At 54.1% G+C, this 19,965-nt stretch overlaps 1 protein-coding gene across 7 annotated transcripts in view; it reads right to left on the bottom strand.

The window, feature by feature from the left end:
• Positions 1–428: 428 nt before the first annotated feature.
• CDH22 (cadherin 22) overlaps positions 429–19,965 on the bottom strand; it is an 88,594-nt gene continuing 69,057 nt past the window's right edge. For all 7 annotated transcript variants that reach the window (XM_083744224.1, XM_083744221.1, XM_083744223.1 and 4 more), the window contains 4 exons: positions 7,884–8,005; positions 6,894–7,011; positions 3,927–4,178; positions 429–2,733 (listed from right to left, as the gene is read on the bottom strand). In XM_083744224.1, the coding sequence (XP_083600350.1) occupies positions 2,207–2,733; positions 3,927–4,178; positions 6,894–7,011; positions 7,884–8,005 (1,019 nt within the window). In that variant the 3' untranslated portion in view covers positions 429–2,206. The remainder of the gene's footprint in view (positions 2,734–3,926; positions 4,179–6,893; positions 7,012–7,883; positions 8,006–19,965) is intronic.

Raw genomic sequence — 19,965 nt, 5'->3', positions numbered from 1 at the left:
CTGTGCAGCACCGGAAAGGGGCTCAGGTCCCTGCCAGGCTCCTGACTAAGCTACAAAGGCTTTCCTAAAATCATAGAATTGTAGAGATGGAGGGAGTCCCCGGGGTCATCTAGTCCAACCCCCTGCAATGCAGGAATCTCGGCTCAAGAATCCCTGGCAGACGGCCGTCCGACTTCTGTCTGAAAACCTCCAATGACACAAAATCCCCGCAGGAGGGAGACACAGGCCAGGACCCTTCTGGGGAGCTCGCTGCCCCCCAGTCCAAGCCCAGCAGCTGCAAAGGGCAGCAGGAGGTTTTCCTCCCCACCTCACCCCCACGGAGCAAGGCAGGTGCTGGGGGCCCCTCTCCTTGTCTGTCTGTCATGTCCAGGGTGGGTGCCTGCCCCCCCCCCCTTACCAAAGGAAAGCAGCACAAGGGACTCCAGGAAGACGACAAGGAGATCATTTATTTCCGGGTCCCAGAAAGACCAAAGTGTGAAAATACCAAAGGTGAGCAACTCGGCTGGCTCAGAACTCAAAGCACAGCTGCCCCCCCCCCCAGTGCTCCATGGGCCTGCCAGCTCCTCCTGCGGGGGCATCCTTCGGGGGGGCAGGGGAGACGCACCCCTATTTACAGGTGGGAAGAGGCAGGAGTGGGGGGTGTCACCAGGACAGCAGCTCTGGGCAGGTGGGTGGGAGGGCAGGCAGTGGGGGGGGGGGAGTGCCAGATACATACCCTGTTTGGCCCGTGGCCTGAGAGGCCGGCTGCCCCCAGGGAACAGGGAGGGGAGCGAGTGGGAGGTGTTCCTGAGGAGGAGAGGGAGGGGAGCAAAGAGCCGGCTGCATCCGGCCCCCGCCCTTTGGACAAGGACCATGGGGGGCAGGCTGCCATCTGCCCAGTTGCCTCTCTAGAACCAGAGGGGGAGTCACAGTGAAGTCCAGGCTGGCTTGGGGAGGCCCATCCCACCCCCCTCCCACTACCGGAACAGCCCAGGGGGACTGGGAAGAATCCTGAGAACCAGCGACTCGGCTTGGTCCGAGCCGTAACGTCAGGCAGGCGGGGGGGACGGGGGACTGGCCAGGAACAGGGAGCTTGGGGGACGCAGCAGGTGCCAGGGGAAAGGGGAGTCATGAAGGCTGCCCCACTCCCAGCCCCCCAACACACCCTTCAGGCCTGCATCTTGGCCCCAAGTCCCAATGGGCCCTTGCTGGTCTCTCGCCCCAAAAGCCGGGCATTTTGTAGGGAGAAGTGGGACTGGCATTGAGGCTGTGGGGCAACCATTTGCCCCAAGAGAGCTGCCTCCCTCAGCCCCATGGCAGGGAGAGGTGGGGGGAGTCCCAGGAGTCTGCCAATGGCGCACAACTTTTGCAAGAGGGAAACAGGCAGGTGGAGCCAGAAGGGGACGGTTGGTGGGGGGAGACCCTGCGGAGCAGCGATGCACCTGCTGGAGGGGAGGGGTGTCACACTGCAAGCACCTGGGGAGGACGAGGTGGGGGTGTCTTTGCCGGGGGGGTGTCTGGGGCTGCGTGTGGGAGAGGAGCGCTCTGCTGTGGAGAATTAGAAGACCCTGAGGATTGGCCCCCAAGAGGGGTGGAAGGTTCTAATCCAAAATGCAATATGGAACGCCGCCAAGGGAGGGAATCAAAATGGCCCCCCCACTGGAAAAGCGCTGTGCCCCCTCCCCTCCCTGGAACCCACAGCCAAAGGCCCCCCCTTCGCCGAGGATGAGGCCAGAGAGGAAGGTCCCGGGGGAAAGTCCTGGAGAGGGAGACCCGGGAAGGAGAGCCAGCCAGCGGAGAAGGAGCAGCAGCTCCTCTTGGCAGAGACTCCGCTTAGCAAATCAAAGCTTGTCAAACTTTGGAATCAAGTGACAAAATCAATTTCGACAACAAAAGGCCCCCCTCCCTCCCAGGCAGCCGCCCCCTCCCCTGCGCAGATCCATTTAAATGATAATTTGCCAGGGGAGAAGTCCTGGCTGGCAGAGATGCAGTCTTCCAGGGGCGTGGAGAGTTTCACTGCAAGAGGAGGCGAGGGGGCAAGCAGTGGGGCTTCCCTGGCCCCCTCACCCCAAGGCCCTCCCCTTGCAGCCAGGCCAGGGCACTGGGGGGTTCTGCTGTGTGGCTGGACCTGGCTGTGCCCGTACGGTGCGCCCCCCCCCCGGAAGCCACTGCCAGCCTGGCTCTCTTTCCTCCGCTGTGGGTGGGGTGTCTTTTTGGTTTGGTGGGCCTAGGACTCTGCGCCGCCACGGCCGCCGTCCTCCTCCCCTCCCCGGCGCCCGGCGTAGAGGGCTGCCAGCTGCCGGAAGCGCGGCCCCCAGCTGCGCAGGTAGGAGAAGTCCTGCTCGGAGCCCGTGGAGCGGGAGGCGATGGAGCTGAGGGAGGCGGGAGGGGAGTCGGCCCCCTCAAAGGCGTAGGTCTGGAAGGAGTCATAGGGGGGCACAGAAGGGTCCTCATCCGCCTGCCCCACTTTCCTGCTGATGTAGTCCCTGAAGACGGAGAAGTCCAAGTCGGGCGCCGGGCGCCACTGCGGCAGCGAGTGCAGCTCCGAGGGCAGGACGGGGGGGCCCTCGCCCCCCTTGGTCTCCGCAAAGTCGTAGAGGCTGCGCAGGGCAGACATGTCGTAGGCCTCCGTGTCCTGCTCCCCACCCCCCTCGTCGTTGTACTTGATGACGTTGTCGCGCATGTCCTCAACCTCCTCAGAAGAGAGGTGGCCCTTCTGGTGCCGCTTCAGGGTCAGGATCAGGAGGACAAGCACTGGGGGGGGGGGAGAGAGGGGTGGTCAAGGCGGGAAGAGCGCAGGGGACCCCCCAAGACAAGACAAGCTCCTTCCAAGCACCTCCTTCCAAAGGCAGACCCACCTCCTCTGGCCCCTTTCCAGAGAGGGGGGCTTGAGAAGGGCTCAGGCCCCACGGAGCCTTCAATGTGGGGTTCCTCAAAGTCTACAGTATCCCTCCTGCTGTTTAATATCTACGTGAAACCTCTGAGTGGGGTCATCCAGAGTTTTGGAGTACGTTGTCAGCAGTATGCTGATGACACTCAGCTCTCTTTCTCCTTGACATGGCAGTGAAAGTGCTGGACCAGTGTCTTGCCTCGGTCGTGGACTGGATGAGAGCCAACAAGCTGAAGCTCAACCCAGATAAGACGGAGGCCCCGTTAGTGGGGGATTCCCTAGACCAGACGGGTGGGAGGTCACCTGCTCTTGATGGGGTTCCCCTTCCTCTGAAGGAGCAGGTCCTTCTGGATCCACTACTGTCGCTTGAGGCTCAGGTGGCCTCAGTGGCCCAGAGGACCTTCCGTCAGCTCCGCCTGGTGTCCCAGCTGAGCCCCTACAGGCAGAGTCTTAACTTCTGCTGTCTCTGCTCTGGGAACCTCAAGGATGGATTACTGCAATGTGTTCTGCATAGAGCTGCCCCTGAAGACAGTTCGGAAGCTTCAGCTGGTGCAGAATTCGGCAGCCAGGTTGCTCACTGGAGCAAGGCGGCTTGAGCCTATTACACCAATCCTGGTCCCACTACACTAACTACTGATATTGTAAGTGCTGCTCTTGACCTATAAAGCCTTAACTGGAGCCCAATACCCCATATGAACCTACCCGGACCCTGAGATCCTCCTCTGAGCCCCGCCTTCGTGTGCCTCCTCCTCAAGGTGCGGAGGGTGGCAACACGAGAATGGGACCTTTTCTGCAGTGGCTCCCCATCTGTGGCACCTTCCTTCCATATCTTTAGGTGCCAGGAGAAAAGTTTCTCTTTCACTCGGCCTTTGGCTGATGAACAGCCTCTGCCCTTTAAAGTGTTGGTGGGAGGGGCTTCGTCGGTTTCCTTTCCTTTCCTTATGTATTTGTGTCCTCCTTTTCTATTTCTCTGTTGTGCGTCTAAGCCTGTTCTTGGCGGCTGGGCCCTCCCCCCCCGGAGGGCAGGAAGGGGGCTCCGTGGGGCGCAGAGACTCACCGACGAGGATGAGGACGCAGACCAGCAGGGCAATGAGGGCTCCGGGGCTGAGCGAGGCGGAGACCACGTAGGCGGTGGTGTTGCAGGACTGGATGGCGCCGGCGCTGTCACAGCCGCAGATGCGGATGGTGAGGGTCCCGGTGCTGCTGAGGGTGGGGGGGCCGCTGTCCACCACCAGGATGGGCAGCAAGAAGAGGTCCTGCTCCTGCCGGTTGAAGCCCAGGCGCTGCGTGTGCACGGCGGCCGTGTTGTCTGTGGGGAGGCAGAGGGAGGGGTCACCCCAGAAGGGGCATCATCGTGCATCGCAGGGGGTCAGACTGGATGGCCCTTGGGGCTCCCTCCCAGCCCTACAGTTCTGCCATTCTAATCCAAGGAATGACACAAAACAAATGAAATACCGTGAAAATCCCTGAAACAAGAATGAACCGACAAGAAAAATGATCTTATAGAAATAAACTAAATAATAAAAATCAAAAAGTTTAAGGAAGAAATTAAAAAAAACTAGAATTGTACAAAGCCTTAATGGGATGCCAACTACAAACCTCGTTTCAATGAACTTTTCAGTTTCCTCAGAAGGAAATTGAAAAACCATAAACCTTAAATGACCAAAATTCAAATTTCTAGTCAATTACTTCTCGTTTCAGGGATTTTCACGGTATTTCATTTGTTTTGTGTAATTTCTCGGTTCCGTGACTGTCCTTTTTCTACGGATACTAATCCAAGGAGGCAGAGGGTCATGGGATGGGCGGAGAGCGGCAGGCGGCCCCTTCCCTAGGCAGCCCCCCCCCCACACGAGGGCCGTCAGGTGCTCTTTGCAGCTGGTGCAGCAGGATTCGTCCTCGGGGCCAGCCCAGCCAGAGTCAGTTCTCCCCCCCCCCCACCCTCCTTGCAGGCACAGACTCTGCAGATCCTCTCCCGCCTTCCTCTCTTCGCTGTCAGGGTCCCCAGGAAGCTGCCAGCTCCTCCTGCCCCCCCCAAAAAACCTTGCTTCTAACGAGATCTTTAGAGAGTTCCTGCATCTGCTCCTTTTGCCTGCAGTCAGGAGCCGTCCGGTGTCGCTCCCAATTAGCCACCAGCCAGCCAAGAAACACACACACACACACACACACACACACACACAGAGAGGATCTTCCAGAGCAAAAAGCAGCCCGGCAGGAAACAAACCTTCTTCTCCCATTGCAAAAGTGGGAGGGTGGGGGCTGCCCTTCTGGGATGTGCCCCCACCCCAATCTGTCCTGCCTCATGTCCTGCCTTGTGTGTTTTGAGGGATGTCTAGAGAGGGACTTCTGGGGGCCCCCATCTCCCCCACCTGCACTACCTGCCTCCGTTGGGAGGGGGGAAATGGGATGCTCATAGAACCACAGAATGCTAGAGTTGGAAGGGACCCCCAAGAGCCATCTAGTCTATCCCCCTGAAACACAGGGATCTCAGCTCCGGCATCCAAGCCTCTTCTTAAAAACCTCCAAGGAAGGAGAGTCCGTCTCCTTCCATCCCATAAACGGCTCTTGCTAGCAGAAATTTCTTCCTGTTGTTGTGTCAGAATCTCCTTTCTTGCAACTTGCAGCCATGGGTTCGAGTCCCGCCCAACAAGCTGGCAGGGTGTGTGTCCCCCACAGAACACCCCATGGGATGTTAGCTGCCATTCAAGCTCCCCAGGGAAAGGCCCAAAGGCATTGGCGGGGGGGGGAGATTGGAGGGTCCAAGCCCCAGACATGGGGGACCCAACGGACCCACAGTCTGCCTCTAGGGAGGGGGAGAGAGCAGCAGCTGGGCCACCCTTGCAGGCTGTGGGGGGGGGACGATGCGACCCTGCGAGCTGCCTGCACAACAGGCAGAAATTCATCAGGGGTTGCGGGGCTGGAAAAAGCTTCCTTGGTCAGATTTCTGCCTGCCCAGATCCCAGAAGCCCAGCTGGAAACATGAGGAACTCTTGGGGGGGGGGGCACCCCAGATGCTGAGAATGTTGATGCAAATTTTATATCGTTTTGGTATTTCTAACTTTTTGTCTCTTTTAAACGATTGCTGTACATTCTTTCTGGGTTTTATCATTTTCTCCACAATTGAGCGGCATATAAATCTTAAGAAATAAATCTGCTGCCTCTTACAGTTGTGCCTGTTCCTGTTTTCTTGCTTTTGCTGATGGGGCGCACAGAACTCTCTGGGCTAAAGAAATGCAGCCCCTGCGGCCACGGAGGGGGACGGAGGCCCCTGGAAGCTCACAAGCCCAGAAGGAGAGCAGTTGTCCCCCTGCCCCACTTTGGTGGGCGTTTTGGTCCAAACCCAGATGTGTCCCAGTGGAGCTTAGATTCACAGAATCGCAGAGCTGGCAGGGACCCCCAAAGGTCATCCAACCCAACCCCCTGCAAGGCAGGAATGCTTGTGGGCATGGCAGGAGAAGAGCAGCTTCCTTGCCCCTCTCAGGAGCCAGGACGCCCTCCTTTTCCCCACCCACCCCCTTCTACCAGCCTGACCCCAGAGAGCAATCTCGAGGCCAGGCAGGGAGGGCTGTGCGGAGCTTTGCGCCCGAGGTCTCTTCCTGCCGCCGCCGAGGATGTAAAAGGAGGAGATTTAAGTGAGCGCTTTGTGTCTCCATCTGGGCTGGCATCCATCAGTGTCTTGTCTTGGCTCCAGCAGCAATATTTATAAATCACATCTCAAAACTGGCTACAAATTTGTACAAAGAAACAGATGGGCCGTTGGCGGCCGTTTGTCACCGCCGATATTTATACCGCACCCAGGAGAGAGCAGAGGGGAGGTGGACAGGGCAGAGGGGGGCACGGGGGGGGCGCTCGCCAAGGATGGGGCAGGAGCTGGCATGCGTGTATGAGTGGGGAGGGGCCCTGGGGCAGGGCTGCCGGCCTCGGGTGTGGGAGAGCAGGTGGAAGGGCTACCAGGGGGGGCAAGGTGGGGGGGCTGGACTAGATGACCTGGGAGGGTCCCTCCGTGCTCTCTGGCTCCACGGCTTACCCTCGATATCCAGCAGGGAGAAGTGGTGGCTGGAGGAGGCCTCGGGGGCCAGGGTGAAGTAGAAGCGGTGTCCGCTCTGGGGCTCATCCCGGTCCACGACGCTGATGGTCTGGATCAGCTGCAGGGAAGGAGGGCATCGCTCAGAGGAGCAGCTCAAAAGACATGCCCAACACGGGGCGCTGGGCAGTTGCTCAGCGCCAATGGATTCTCCGTGACCCCCCCCCCAAATAGATTGATCCTGATACGTTGGAAAGACACAGATATGCCCCCCCTTTGATCAATGGATATGAAAACCCTTACAGCCCATTCTTCTAGATAATGATTATCCACGGACGTCTTTAATGCTGTTTCAAATGTATTTGTCAAAACCATCCTGAATCAACCTATACTAAGTTTATATTTCAGCTTTGCAACTCTAATTACATATATTGCTCTTATGTATTCTACTTCTCCCTTTTCTTTTCTTTAAAAAACTTCCTTTAATTTGTTGTAATAATCTCAGTAAAATATACGTATTCTAAAAGAACCCCTCCCCCTCAAGCTGCACCCAAGGGGTGGGGTCTGGGGCAGGTGGGGCTACAGGTGCCTCTCAGGGGCAGGCAGAGACTGCAGCTCCCAAAAGTGCCCCCCCCCGCCATGGCAAGACAGGAAGGGTAGCCTCCCCCCCTCCCCAGCAGGGGTGATGGCTTCACCCCCTGATTGACAGCCGCTGAGCCACCCCAACAGCTTGGGGAGCTGGGATGTGGGAAAGGAAGGAGAGAAAAGCCCCCACCCCAAATGCAATGCACCAGCCCCCCCCCGATCCTGCTGGACCACAGTTCCCCACAGCCAGTGGTTAGGGGTACCATACGCCACGTAAGACACCCCCAGTCCCTCCCTAAGCAAAAGCAAGCCCACGCCTGAGGTCTCCCTGCCAAGTCCAGGGCTGCCTTGTGGGCTCAGAGCCCCTCTCCTGGCTGCCCCCCCAGCTGCCCCCCTCCTGCTCCTCACCTGCCCAGGCTTGGCGTCCTCGCAGACGGCCGCCTCGTAAGGCGTGGCGAGTTCTGGAGGATTGTCGTTCACGTCCAGGATGCGGATGCGAAGGGTCTTCCTGGACACCTGAGCATGATTGTCTGGAAGACAGAAAAGGGCAGAGGGGACTGAGAGCCGCCTCCCAAGGTCGGGGGGGGGGCATCTCTCGGAAGAGGGACCAGCTGGCTGTCTCCTGCTCCAGAACTAATGGAGGAGATTCCACTGCACCTCAGGAAGACCTTTCTGAGGCCAAGGGGAACAGACTCCCTCGGAAGGTGGCAGACTCGCCTTCCCTGGAGGTTTAGAAGCAGAGGTTGGACGGCAATCTGTCAAGGATGCTTTAGCTGACATTCCTGCATTGCAGGGGGTTGGACTAGATGACCCCTGGGAGTCCCTTCCAACACCATCATCATCATTATATCTTTATTAATACTCTGCCTGATGGGACTCAAGGCAGCTTGCAGGTAAAAACAAGAATCACTAAAAACAAGAAAGAACCAATCATTAAGACTATATAAATCTCAATGACCCCCCGGGACAATTTCCCATAGGCAAGCCTAGAATTGCAGGGTGAGTGGTACATGACACCAGTCAAGCTCGCAAAAATTTATCATTTGCCCGATAATAAATGTTGGAAATGCAAAGAGACTGACGGTACATTCTTTCACCTTTGGTGGACATGCCCAAGGATTAAGGCTTTCTGGGAGATGATCTATAATGAAATGAAAAAGGTATTTAAATATACCTTCCTGAAGAAACCAGAGGCCTTTCTCCTGGGCATAGTCGGCCAATTGGTGCCAAAGAAGGACAGAACTTTCTTCATGTATGCAACAACAGCAGCAAGAATACTCATCGCGAAGTATTGGAAGACACAAGATTTACCCACCCGGGAAGAATGGCAGATGAAAGTGATGGACTACATGGAATTGGCGGAAATGACTGGCAGAATCCGAGACCAGGGAGAAGAGTCGGTAGAAGAAGACTGGAAGAAATTTAAAGACTATCTACAGAAACACTGTAAAATTAAGGAATGTTAGAAGGATGATGGAATGAAGTTATGTGGTTTTAGCAGAAATGTTATAAAGGATTAAGAAAAAATAGACTGTTAATTGGTGAAAGGAGGGAAAGTAAAGTTACATTATATTAAGATAAATTATAGGACAAAAACTGGGAAAGATGGAAAGGATTTGCTGAAAAAGCTAACCAAACTAGAATACAAAAAAGGGAGGTGTGAGGAGGTCAAGGAAACAAGCAAATGAAAGATAAGTTATGGGAAGGTTCGTTGTGTTTTTTTTAATTGTTTTTATTTTTCTGGGGTTTTTTTCTCTTTTTCTTTTTCCCCCCTCTCTTTTTCCTTATTGTGATATGTTGTCTTGTTTTTTGTTTTTTGTTTAATTTGGTGTTTTCTTGTTTTTCTTTTTGTAACCTTTAAAACTTTAATAAATATTATTTTTAAAAAAATAGAATTGCAGGGTGAGTTTTAGGAGCCAAGTGGCTTCCAGATGGAAACTTCCTGGCTTTTCCTTCCTGATCTACTCAACAGAGGCATGAAGAAGCCTACACTGTGGTACCTCGGTTTTCGAATGCCTCCGCAGTCGAATGTTTCGGAACTCGAATGCCAAATACCCAGAAGTCAATGCCTCGGATTTCAAACTTGCCTCAGAAATTGAACAGGAAACGCGACTTCCCTTTTGAGGCTTCCGCTTTCAGTTTTGGGTTTTCGAATGTTTCGGAACTCAAATGGACTTCTGGAACGGATTATGTTAAAAAACCAAGGTACCACTGTACCAGTTTGTGTCCTCTACAGTTGAATCTGATGGACATCAAAGTGACCTCGGGGGCTGCATAATTCCTGCCCACTTAAGGCAGAATCTAGACTGTCCACTTTTCTGGCAGGATAATACCCCCCCGGGGTGGTCTCTGCCACCCCCCCCGTCACCTCTACAATTCCGTGGTTTTACCACACACCAGGGAGCTCAGAGAGGGGCTGTTGGCACCTCAAGAGCATCACCCAGCCAAAGGTGGAACCAGGCCCCTCCATAGCCAAAGTCCCTCTGATGCAGCCGCCTGGGAGGACAGAGGACTGAGGCCGTGGGGAAGGAGCAGAGCCTGACCCACGGCAAATGGAGTAGCCCCAAACCACAGGAAGCCCCTGCCTTCAGCCCCATCCCTCTGGCCAACAGCCCTGAAGAAATGCAGGCCAGCCCCAAGCTCCTTGCCCACCTCCAGGTATGCCCCTGCCAGCCCCACCTGGTGCAAAGACACCCCCTCCTCAGCCCTCCCACGGCTGCCTTGTCCACCAGCTGTGAGCCTGGAGAGGGTGTCCGACCCTGCTTGTAGGGTGGGAGCAATGCGGACGATGCCCCTGCCGCCAGGAACAGACACACACCCCACCTCTGACTCCCAGAGCTGGTGCCCTTTGCCAAGAAGCATCACTCTGGCCTGGGCTGGCAGCAAGCCCAGCTGACGGGCACTGTGCCAGTCTCCCTCCTCCGTGGCAGAGTGTGTCTGCTGGAGAGAGGCGGGCAAGGAGGGGCATCTCTCCCTGCTCAGCTCGGCCAATGCCCAAGAGAGACCATCACCTCCACCTCAGGGCACTTTGCTAAGAGAACCCATGGGAGAGGGCATGCGGGCACCACAGGGGTGAGGAAGCCTTGCCCACTGACTTCCCTGCCCCACTCTCATATCACCATAAATCCAGGAAATTGAGGCTAAAAGCAGCTTTAGTCAGCCTCTGAGCATGCCATGAAGGCCAGTCGCTGGGGAAGGGGCTGGCCTTGCACCCCATCCTGCCCACGGGGCACCCGGTTGGCTGCTGGGAGGGGCAGGGTGTGCTGAGCCTGATCCACCAGCAGCCATTTCTGGGAGCCCTTTGCACCAGGAAGAGCGGCCGCATTCTGGAATGCAGCCGTGAGCAGGAAGTGCAGCCCCAGCAGCAGCCTAGCCGGAGGGGGGGGGCTCTGCCAATCCCCGACTCCTTGGCAATGCCACCCGCAGGCTGGCCAGCTAGCCTGGCTCTGCCTTCCTGGCCTCCAACATCTGCCTCTTTGCTGATACGTTTGCAAGGAACCGCCATTGCCCAAAGGCCTGGGGGACGGGGGCAAAGGGGCATCACGCCAGCCAGAGCCGGCCTTCAAAGACCCCCCTCTTCCGGCTCGCTCTGCCACGGCTGCCACTTTGCTGATTAGAGGGGAGGGTCCCGGCGGAGGGGCCAGCGCCATCCATCAAGCGCCTGGCACCTGCCCTGCTCCACCGAAAGGAGTGGGAGAGACGGAGCTGCAAGGATGGGCTGGGCAGGGGCCGGATCTGGGCAGAGGAAATGGGCAGGTTGGCACAGGAGAGGGGCTGCTGGATCTGGGAAGGAGGGGCAGGGGCTGCCCATTGCCCCCTCCCTCCCTCCCTCCCTCCCTCCCTCCCTCCCTCCCTCCTCTTGGCCACTGCTCAGATTTCTTTAAGAAGCCTTTTCTTACAAGGCAGCTCAGGGAAAACACGTATGAAGCAGCACAAATTTAAGCCAACAGAAGTAAGCGTAGCTCACAAGAAATCTCAGAAAATCATCCAAGAAAGCGGGTGGCTTCTCCTGGGCTGGTGGCTCTGGGAGAGAGATTGCCTGGCCGCCCGCCAGGGACTCCTGAGCCGCCATCCCTGCCTGAAGGGGAGCGTTAGGGAAGGAAGATTAAACTCCCCCCCCCCCCCATCGTAATGCCCTTTTACCAATCTCTGAGGCAACCATGTTTGGAGGACTGTGCAGTTCTGGCTGCCTTGCCTCCAAAAGGATATTGTATTTATTTATTTTGGTCAATAACCAGCTGATCAAGGATAATGTGTACCAAGAAAAGGGCCACCCAGATCATCCCGGGGAGGGAGCAAATCCCTTGTGTGGAAACTCTGGTAGAAGGTGGCAGAACCAGAGGTGTGTGAAATTATGCAAGGCTGGCAGGGGAAAGTTGCCTCCTGCTCTCATCACGCCGGAAGTCCATGCGGCCATCAGATGAAGCATCGGGATGGACAAGATAGAGAACTTCTTCACATACTGCCATTAAACTCTGGAACTCCTTGCCACAAGACAGAGGGATGGCCACCAACTGGACCAATTTAGAGAGGAAGACGGGACCCTGTTTCTGCTCTGCTCTCGTGCCTCTCAGGGCCAGTTGCTGCAGAGGACAAGCAGGGAGAGATGCGGCCATGCGCTCTTGTCCCGCATGGTGGGCAGCATGCAGGACTTCAGGAGCCCCGGGTCTGATCCTGCAAACAGGCCCTGCCTGGACTACGCAGGCTGCTGGTTTATTAATGGCTGGAGGGAAGCAGAGACCCAAAGGGCAGCCCAGGACGCAGGCTCTGGCTTTTGGTGCCCTTAGCATTTCCAAGCCTGCGTTGTGCCAGGGAATGGTCTGAAGACAAGGACTGGGGGGGGGGGGCATTCTATGGCAGACCAGCTTCTCTCCGATGGAGAGCTGGAGGCGGAAGAGTTCACCCCCCCCCCCTTGCCCACAGCATGTTCAGAAGCAGAGAGAGAGAAACAGAAGCTGTAAAGCTTAGGGAGGAGTTACCCAGTTACGAGATAACGACAAGGGAGCCGGAAGGGAGGGGGCAGCTAGTTGAGACGCCTCTCGAGAGCGGAAGGAAGATTCGAGTGGCCAACCGCCCTCCGTGCGGAGAGCTGTGTATTTGTGCTTGCAACATGATGCCGTAATAAAAGGACTATAAATATATCAACTGCTCATTAATTCTTATCTGTGAAGTTACCAAAGGGAGGGGAGGACTCTCCGTGTCTGACACGCTGGGACTGGGGGGTCCTGCCAGATGTGGAACTAAACGGGGTTCAGAACGGGAGGGGGGAGGCCCCAGAGATGCCGGCGAGAGCCTCTCCTCCTGCCCTGACTCAGATCTCTGCCATGGGTCTCTGCTTCTGGGTCTCGGTCTTTCAGCCCCCCCCCCACTTGCCTTGTAGCTCCAAGTCAGACCCAAGGAGAGCCTCTCAGTGACCTTCACCTTAACTGTGCATTACCGTCCCACAGTTCAAACCATGCTCAAGGCGGCTCACAAGATGAACACAGGTTCATAATTACATACACAGCAAAAGTTGTCACAAACCATCAATAAAACGCGTCAAACAACCAAATTGAACAATGGCCGTAAGATCTAAAAATAAAGATGCAGTAAAATAACAATAAAAATAAAAATGCAAAAAATTAATAGCAGTAACAGCAAACCCCCCCCCAAAAAAAAAACCCATAAGAAGACAGCGGCGCAAGAGTCTCCTCAGCAGCCTCAGCTTTTGGAGCTGGAGCTGGTCTGGGCTGCGGGAGTCAGGGGGCAATTTCCTGGCTGCCCTACTAATGCATCATGTTCTTAATGGGTTTTACGTGTTGCTCATCTTGGGGCTCAGGAGACAAAACGAGGGTTACAAATTAAGCAACTCAACCAGCCAAACAAGCCGCCTCCCTTTTCTTCCCACAGCCCTCAAAAACACACATTTGCCTGCCAGAGGGAGGCGGCCAAGTTCCCAGGTGCCCAAGCGGGTTGCAAGGAAGGATCTCTGCCAGCTGGGGGCAGAAGCGCCAATGGGGTTCAGGGGAAGCTTGGGACCCGGGTGGCACGGGGGTCGAAACCACTGAGCCTCTTGGGCTTGCCAATCGGAAGGGCAGCGGTTCAAATTTGCTCCACGGTAGTGAGCTCCCCTTGCACTGTCCCGGATCCTGCCAACCTAGCAGTTCGAAAGCAGGCCAGTGCAAGTAGAGACACCGGACCCCATCGTCTCCTTTGACGGGATTCAGCCATCCTTTCCCAAAATTATTGAGAAATGATATATAACGAATTGAAAAAGATGTTTAAAATAACCTTGGTTGAAAAATCAGAAGCTTTCTTGTTAGGTATTATAGGCCAGGAATTACCGAAAGGGCAGAAGTTGTTATTCATGTATGCGACAGCAGCGGCTAGGGTTTTACTAGCCCCAAAATGGAAAGACGACAAGATACCAGCGAAAGAAGAGTGGCAAGCAAAACTGATTGATTCTGCAGAAATGGCTAAACTTACAGGAAGACTCAGAGACAAGGACAATAGAGACTTTAAAAAAGAATGGGAACTGTTCATGCTGTATTTACAGAAATATTGTAAAGAAATGGACTCATTAGCAGGGTTTGAGTAAACACTTGCAACTAAGAAAACAAGAGGAAAGGTTAAGAAATAACAATATGGAAATTAATTAAATGCAAGATGTAATTTGAAGAAAATGATGTACAAAAATGATGAGAAAATAAGAGCAGTAAATTTAAAGATGAAAAATAAGACAAAAATGAAGCAGAAGTAGCAAATAGTTAAAAGAACCAGAAGGGAAAGTTGAGGGAAGTCACGGGGGGGGGGGTTGTGTTTTATTTTTATTTTTTATATGATAAATGTATTGAATATTAAATAATAAAATTTGATAAAAATTTATTTAAAAGAAAAAGACTGGACTCAACCATCCAGGGATCCGTTACCTTTTTAGCTCAGGGGAAGCAAGTGTCACCGAGAATGGAAAAGAGCTGAACTTCTCTTGTAGACGAATGGAGGCCCCAACTGGCGGCTTAATCCCCACATTTCCCCGTGGATTAGCTCAAAGACCCATCCAGTCCCCCAATGGCCAAGCAGACCCCCCCATGGGAAGCCCACAAGGGGCCCAGCAACTTCCCCCTCATCCTGCATCCCCCAGTGACCCGTCTCCTTGGATAGAATCACAGAATTGTAGAATTGGAAGGGACCCCAAGGGTCATCTAGTCCAACCCCCTGAAACAGAGCCATTTCAGCTCAAGCATCCAAGACAGATGCCCACCCAACCTCTTCTTAAAAACCTCTTTCCATCCCAGGGAAGAATGGCTCTTACTGCCAGAAAGTTCTTCTGTATGTTTAGTCGGAATCTCCTTTCTTGAAGCCATGGGTTCGAGTTCTACCCTCCAGAGCAGCAGGAAACAAGTGTGCTCCATCTTGTGAGGAGGACTAGAACCCAGGAGACCAGAGTTCAAATCCCCCCCCTTGGCCCTGCCGTTCCCTGGGTGGGGCCTTGAGGGCCAGTCCCTGCCTCTCAGCCTCCCTGGCAGGGTCCTTGCAGGGGTTAGAGGAAGAGGGGAGGAAAAGGATTCTTGAATATTTTAAGAACCAGTATTAACAAGGAAATAACCTAGCAGATCTGGAGTAACTCCAGCAGAACAGAAGTTAACAGAATTTAACATAATAGGCCATATAGTAACAATTGCAAACTTATTTACTAGAACTATTTCTCAAAAATTAGATACCACTTCCCATAATGTCAAAATCGACATCGTGACATAATATAATAAAAATGTAGCTTTTCGGTTGACCACCAAGTCCAGTATGTACAAGCTACAAGTCCTATATAGTCAGTGCCATAGTACATTCTTTACTAATTTCTTCATCTCTTTTGTATTTTTCTGTAGTCCTAGTAAATAACTTTGTTATTGTTACTATACGGCCTATTACGTTTACGTGTGTTTTCAATTGGATTTGCGTGATATAGGCATTCTGGTGGTTTATAACAGAATTTAAGAGGCAAAGAACTTTGAAGATGAAGAATTTGGAACATGTGATTTAATAGAAAAATAAAGAAACCAGGAATAGGGTGGGAGGGGAGTCAGCAGGTATTTAGTCGAGAGGAATATGAAAGTTGTGCAGCCAGAGGGTGGAGGGAAGGGGACGTGGGATGTATTCTTTGTCTTTTCTGTCTCTCTATTTAAAAAATGCAAATAAAAAATAAGAGTAAAATAAAAAGGAGGGGGGTGCCATGCCTCCTAGCTTGAGCCCTCCAGCCCCCAGTTCCTCCTCTAACAGCCTCTCTTGCTCCCCTTCTCCTGAACGTCTTGGAGCAAAGCCATCCTAGCCCCTCCTGGGGGGGGGCATCTTCCCGCTGCCTCTCCTCTGCCGGCTCCTGTCCTGCTGCCCCCCAACCCCTGCCAGCCCCTCCCCTGGCACCTGTGGCAAGAGGCTGCTGGGAGGCGCAGGGCTGGGACTCCGAGGCCAAAGGGGCTCCACAGTTGGCCCGGGGGGGGGGTCGCAAGGAGGGAGGGGGCAAGGCGGCTCCCCTCCCCCTCCCCGGAGGATCCATCATCTCCACCGGCCCCTCCCCCCCCCAGCATCCCAACCCGGCTGACTGACATGCAAATTAGTTTAATTATTTCTTCTTCTAAAATAAATTATATTTTGCAGTGGCTGCAATATGTTGTGTCAGGCAAAATTACATTCAATATTTTTAAACTAATTGATGTCAGCCTTGAGAAAACGTGATTGACAGCAGCGAGGAAACGAGGCTCCGCTACCTAAATGCTTTCCTAAATTAAAATTAAACATGCCGGTTTTTTCACCACATTTCCTCCAGGAGTCGGAATGCCATTAATCTGAAAGCGCCGTTGGGGGGGGAGGCAGGTGAGGAGGGGGGCTGGGGGGCACGGAGAAGCAGGATGGGACTCCCAGCCTGGGGGGGCTGCAGGCTCCTGCGGGGGCACCTGCCGGCCTCATCCAGAAGGATCCGACCATGTCAGCTGCCCATGAGGAGGGGCACCGGCAGGAGAGGATGGGCCAGGAAGCCAGGAAGTCCCTCTGCAGCCCATGACAGGGGGGAAGGAAGCAGAGGGAGAGAGGGAGGGACTCCCCACACCCAATGGGGCAGCGAGGGGAAGCTGGCAAGGCAGCCACTCTCTGCCAAGGAGAGGCGATCCATGGGGGATGCATTCCGGCACAGAATCCCACCCCACTCCCAGCAAGATCACAGAATTGCACAGTTGGTGGGACCCCCCAGCCCGGCTCCTCTGGGGTCGCAGCGGGAGCATCCCTGACCCACAGCCACCCACTCTCTATAAGGAGCATAAAAGCAAAGATCACCCGTGTGGAAGCAATGATTTTTCAACATCAACTTTGTTGGACTGGTCGTGTTGGGCGGATGCCTGATGATCGTCTGCCAAAGCAACTACTCTATTCCGAACTTAAAAATGGAAAGCGTAATGCTGGTGGTCAACAAAAGAGGTTTAAAGACTCTCTCAAGGCAAATCTTTAAAAAGGTAGTATAAACATCAACGACTGGGAAACACTGGCCTGCCAGCGCTCCAGTTGGAGAACAGCCTTTCCCAAAGGAGTCATGGGCTTTGAAGACACTCGAACTCAGGACGCAAGGGAGAAACGTGCTGAGAGGAAGACACACTTGGCAAACCCTCACTGGGGTCAACTCCCACCCGGAAACCAATGTCCCCACTGTGGAAGGACGTGTGGATCCAGAAGTGGCCTCCCCAGTCACTTAAGGACTCAATGTGTTCATGGAAGACCATCTTACTCGGCCACGAGGGATCGCCGAAGAAGAAGAAGAATCAGTGTATGAATCAAAGTCAAACAGATGACCAAAGTTGAGGATTAAGGAGAAAGCCCGGTTGGTTTAAAAGGAACCTCCCACATGAACAACAACAACAACTTTTTTATTATTTCTACGCTGTCCATCTGACTGGGTGGCCCCGGCCATTCTGGGCGGCTCCCAGCAAAATATGTAACACCACAAAACACCAACCCTCAAAAACGTCCCTATGCAGGGCTTCCCTCAGATGTCTTCCAAAGGTCACAGTGAGCCCAGGGGGTCCCTTCCAGCCCCATTATTCTATCATCCGACTGAGGTTTTTAAGTGGAGGTCAGACAACCACCTGCCAGCGATTCCTTAGCCGAGTCCCTTCATGGCCGGGGGTTGGACTAGATGACCCCTGGGGTCCCTCCCCCCGATTCCATGATCCTTCTAACCCCATCCGCCCTGCCACCAAAGCGACCAGCTGGACCGGCCTTGGTGCACCTGGATCCTGGCCCCCGCCTCTCCCTTGGCGCAGGTGAGTCTTTGCTGGGGAGGAGTCTCCCTCGGAAAGAGGGGCTCCCCTCCCTCTGGCCCCCTCCCCATCTCTTGCGCTGCCCCAGCTCAGCGGCAGGAGGGTAATTAAGGAGCGGTCCAGCTCCGTCTGCAATTACGGCCGTTCTCCGGCAGGAAGATTTATCATCTCAATTACCAGCAGTGGACACAGCAGTCAAGGGCCCATCATTTTACATGAGCGCCGGAGAAAACAGGGAGAGAATCCCTAATATTAGCCCAAGGAAGGTAAACAGCTTGTGCGGGAGATGAAGATTTATCTGCACAAACACTCCAAGAGGCTCTCGGGCTCAACAGGCCCCTTTCATGCCGCGCCCGGCCCTGCGCATCCCCGAGGAAATGCTCTCGGCTGCCCAAAGAGCACCAAGCCAGAGCAGAAGGCAAAGCGCGCTGGATCAGGCCAGGCATCCTGCTCTCACGGCGGCCAACCGGGTGCCCATCAGGGGAGGCCAGCAAGCAGAATGACGGCACAGGAGCCACATGCCCGCCATTCTCCAATGAAAAGAGGGGCCTCCTGCTCTGCACCAGGAAGCTTCTCCCTTGCTGGATCTTGACCCACCTACACCTGCCGCCTTGAGCCAAGGGCAACCTCTCTGCCTCACCTACCTCACAGGGTTGTTGTTATTATGAGAAAAAATATTATTATTTATTCATTTATTGAATTTATATACCGTATTATACCTGGAGGTCGAGGGAAACGATAAATGGAATGAAAGAAAGAAAAAAGCTGCAAGATGCCTTGAGTTAGGGAAAAAGGTGGGGGAACAGTAGTAGTAGTAGTAGTAGTGGTAGTAATAATAATAATAATAATAATAATAATACAGTAATAATAATAATAATGATGGAATCTGTGAGAATGATCAGGAACATACCATGCAGTAAATCCTATGGAACTGCTTCGGATGGCAGCAAAAGGCTGCCCAGTCTTTACCCAGTTACCTGGGAGTAAGCTCCATTGACTACAGTGGGACTTACTTCCGAGTAGACAGTCAGGCGCCACTCACAAGAAAGGAACAAAAACTCCAGGTGTTTCTGAGGACGGCTGGCTGCTGAAGCATTGCAATTAAAGAATTTAAAGCAGATTGGTGACCTTTTCCTTTGAAATTCTAGGAGGGGCTTTTTACGCCAGCTTCACTGTCTCCTTCATTTGGTGCAGGGATTTCATTTTCAGTATAAACCGGACTCTGTTTTTGCACCGACACACACACTCCACTTTGATTGTTCTCAGAGACTGGAGGGGAGGAAACCGGGACATTCTGGGATCAAATCATAGCTGTCAACTTTTCCCTTTTCTTGCAAGGAATCCTATTCGGAATAAGGGAATTTCCCTTTTAAAAAGGGAAACGTTGACAGCTATGGATCAAATCAGAAACCAGGACAGCTTCTGTAATTCCGGGACTGTCCCCGGAAAACCGGGACACTTGAAGGTTATGCCAGTGCAGCCCTTTCACATCCTGCAGTTTCCAGCCACTGGGATTCAGAAGCATTGGACTGGGGAGCCAGAGTGAGGCCATTGTGACTCGGGACCATCAAGAGCCAAGCCAGCGCCAGAGATGGGGCAGCCGCTGACCAGCCGGCCATGACCCTCCCCACATGCAGAGGTTCAGCCTGGAAACCCGGAAGGGAGAGGAGCTCCTGGCCCCATTTGGAGGGGTCTCTGGACACCGGAGAGGCAGGGGCCTCCCAGGGCTGTGAAATGGGAGGAAGCAGGTCCCTGGGAGAGGGGTCAAGAGGCACCCTGGGGCGTTCAGCCCCACCAAGAAGCGGTGGGTGCGTGCGGGTGCAGAAAGTGCGCGCATCTATGACGGGGGTTCTTTAGCTTCGGAACCTGCATTGCGGGGGTTGGACTGGATGACCTTGGGGTGCCTCCCAACCCTACGATTCTGCGTGTCTGAATTGCGCCAAAGTGGGGTTGAGACCCAAAGAGCAGCAAGTCCCCCACCAGCAGTGATGGGCAGGGGCTGGAATGAGGCTCCTGGGCAGTTACGGAAAGATATGCATCATTCATTGTCATCCTTCTCCCCCCCCCCCTTGAAGCACCAAGAGGGAGGGAGGGGTCATGTTCCTGCTTAGGGCAAAAGCCCTTTGCAAGAGGCCCACAAAGCAGTTGGGTCCCCGGGTGTGAGATGCTGACTCTCCCCCCACCTCTCTCTCTCTCTCTCTCTCTCTCTCTCT

Source organism: Podarcis gaigeae (assembly GCF_964106915.1).
Source record: "Podarcis gaigeae genome assembly, chromosome: 6".
NCBI classification, from domain to species: Eukaryota; Metazoa; Chordata; class Lepidosauria; order Squamata; family Lacertidae; genus Podarcis; species Podarcis gaigeae.
This window is presented reverse-complemented; position numbering and strand designations above follow the sequence as displayed.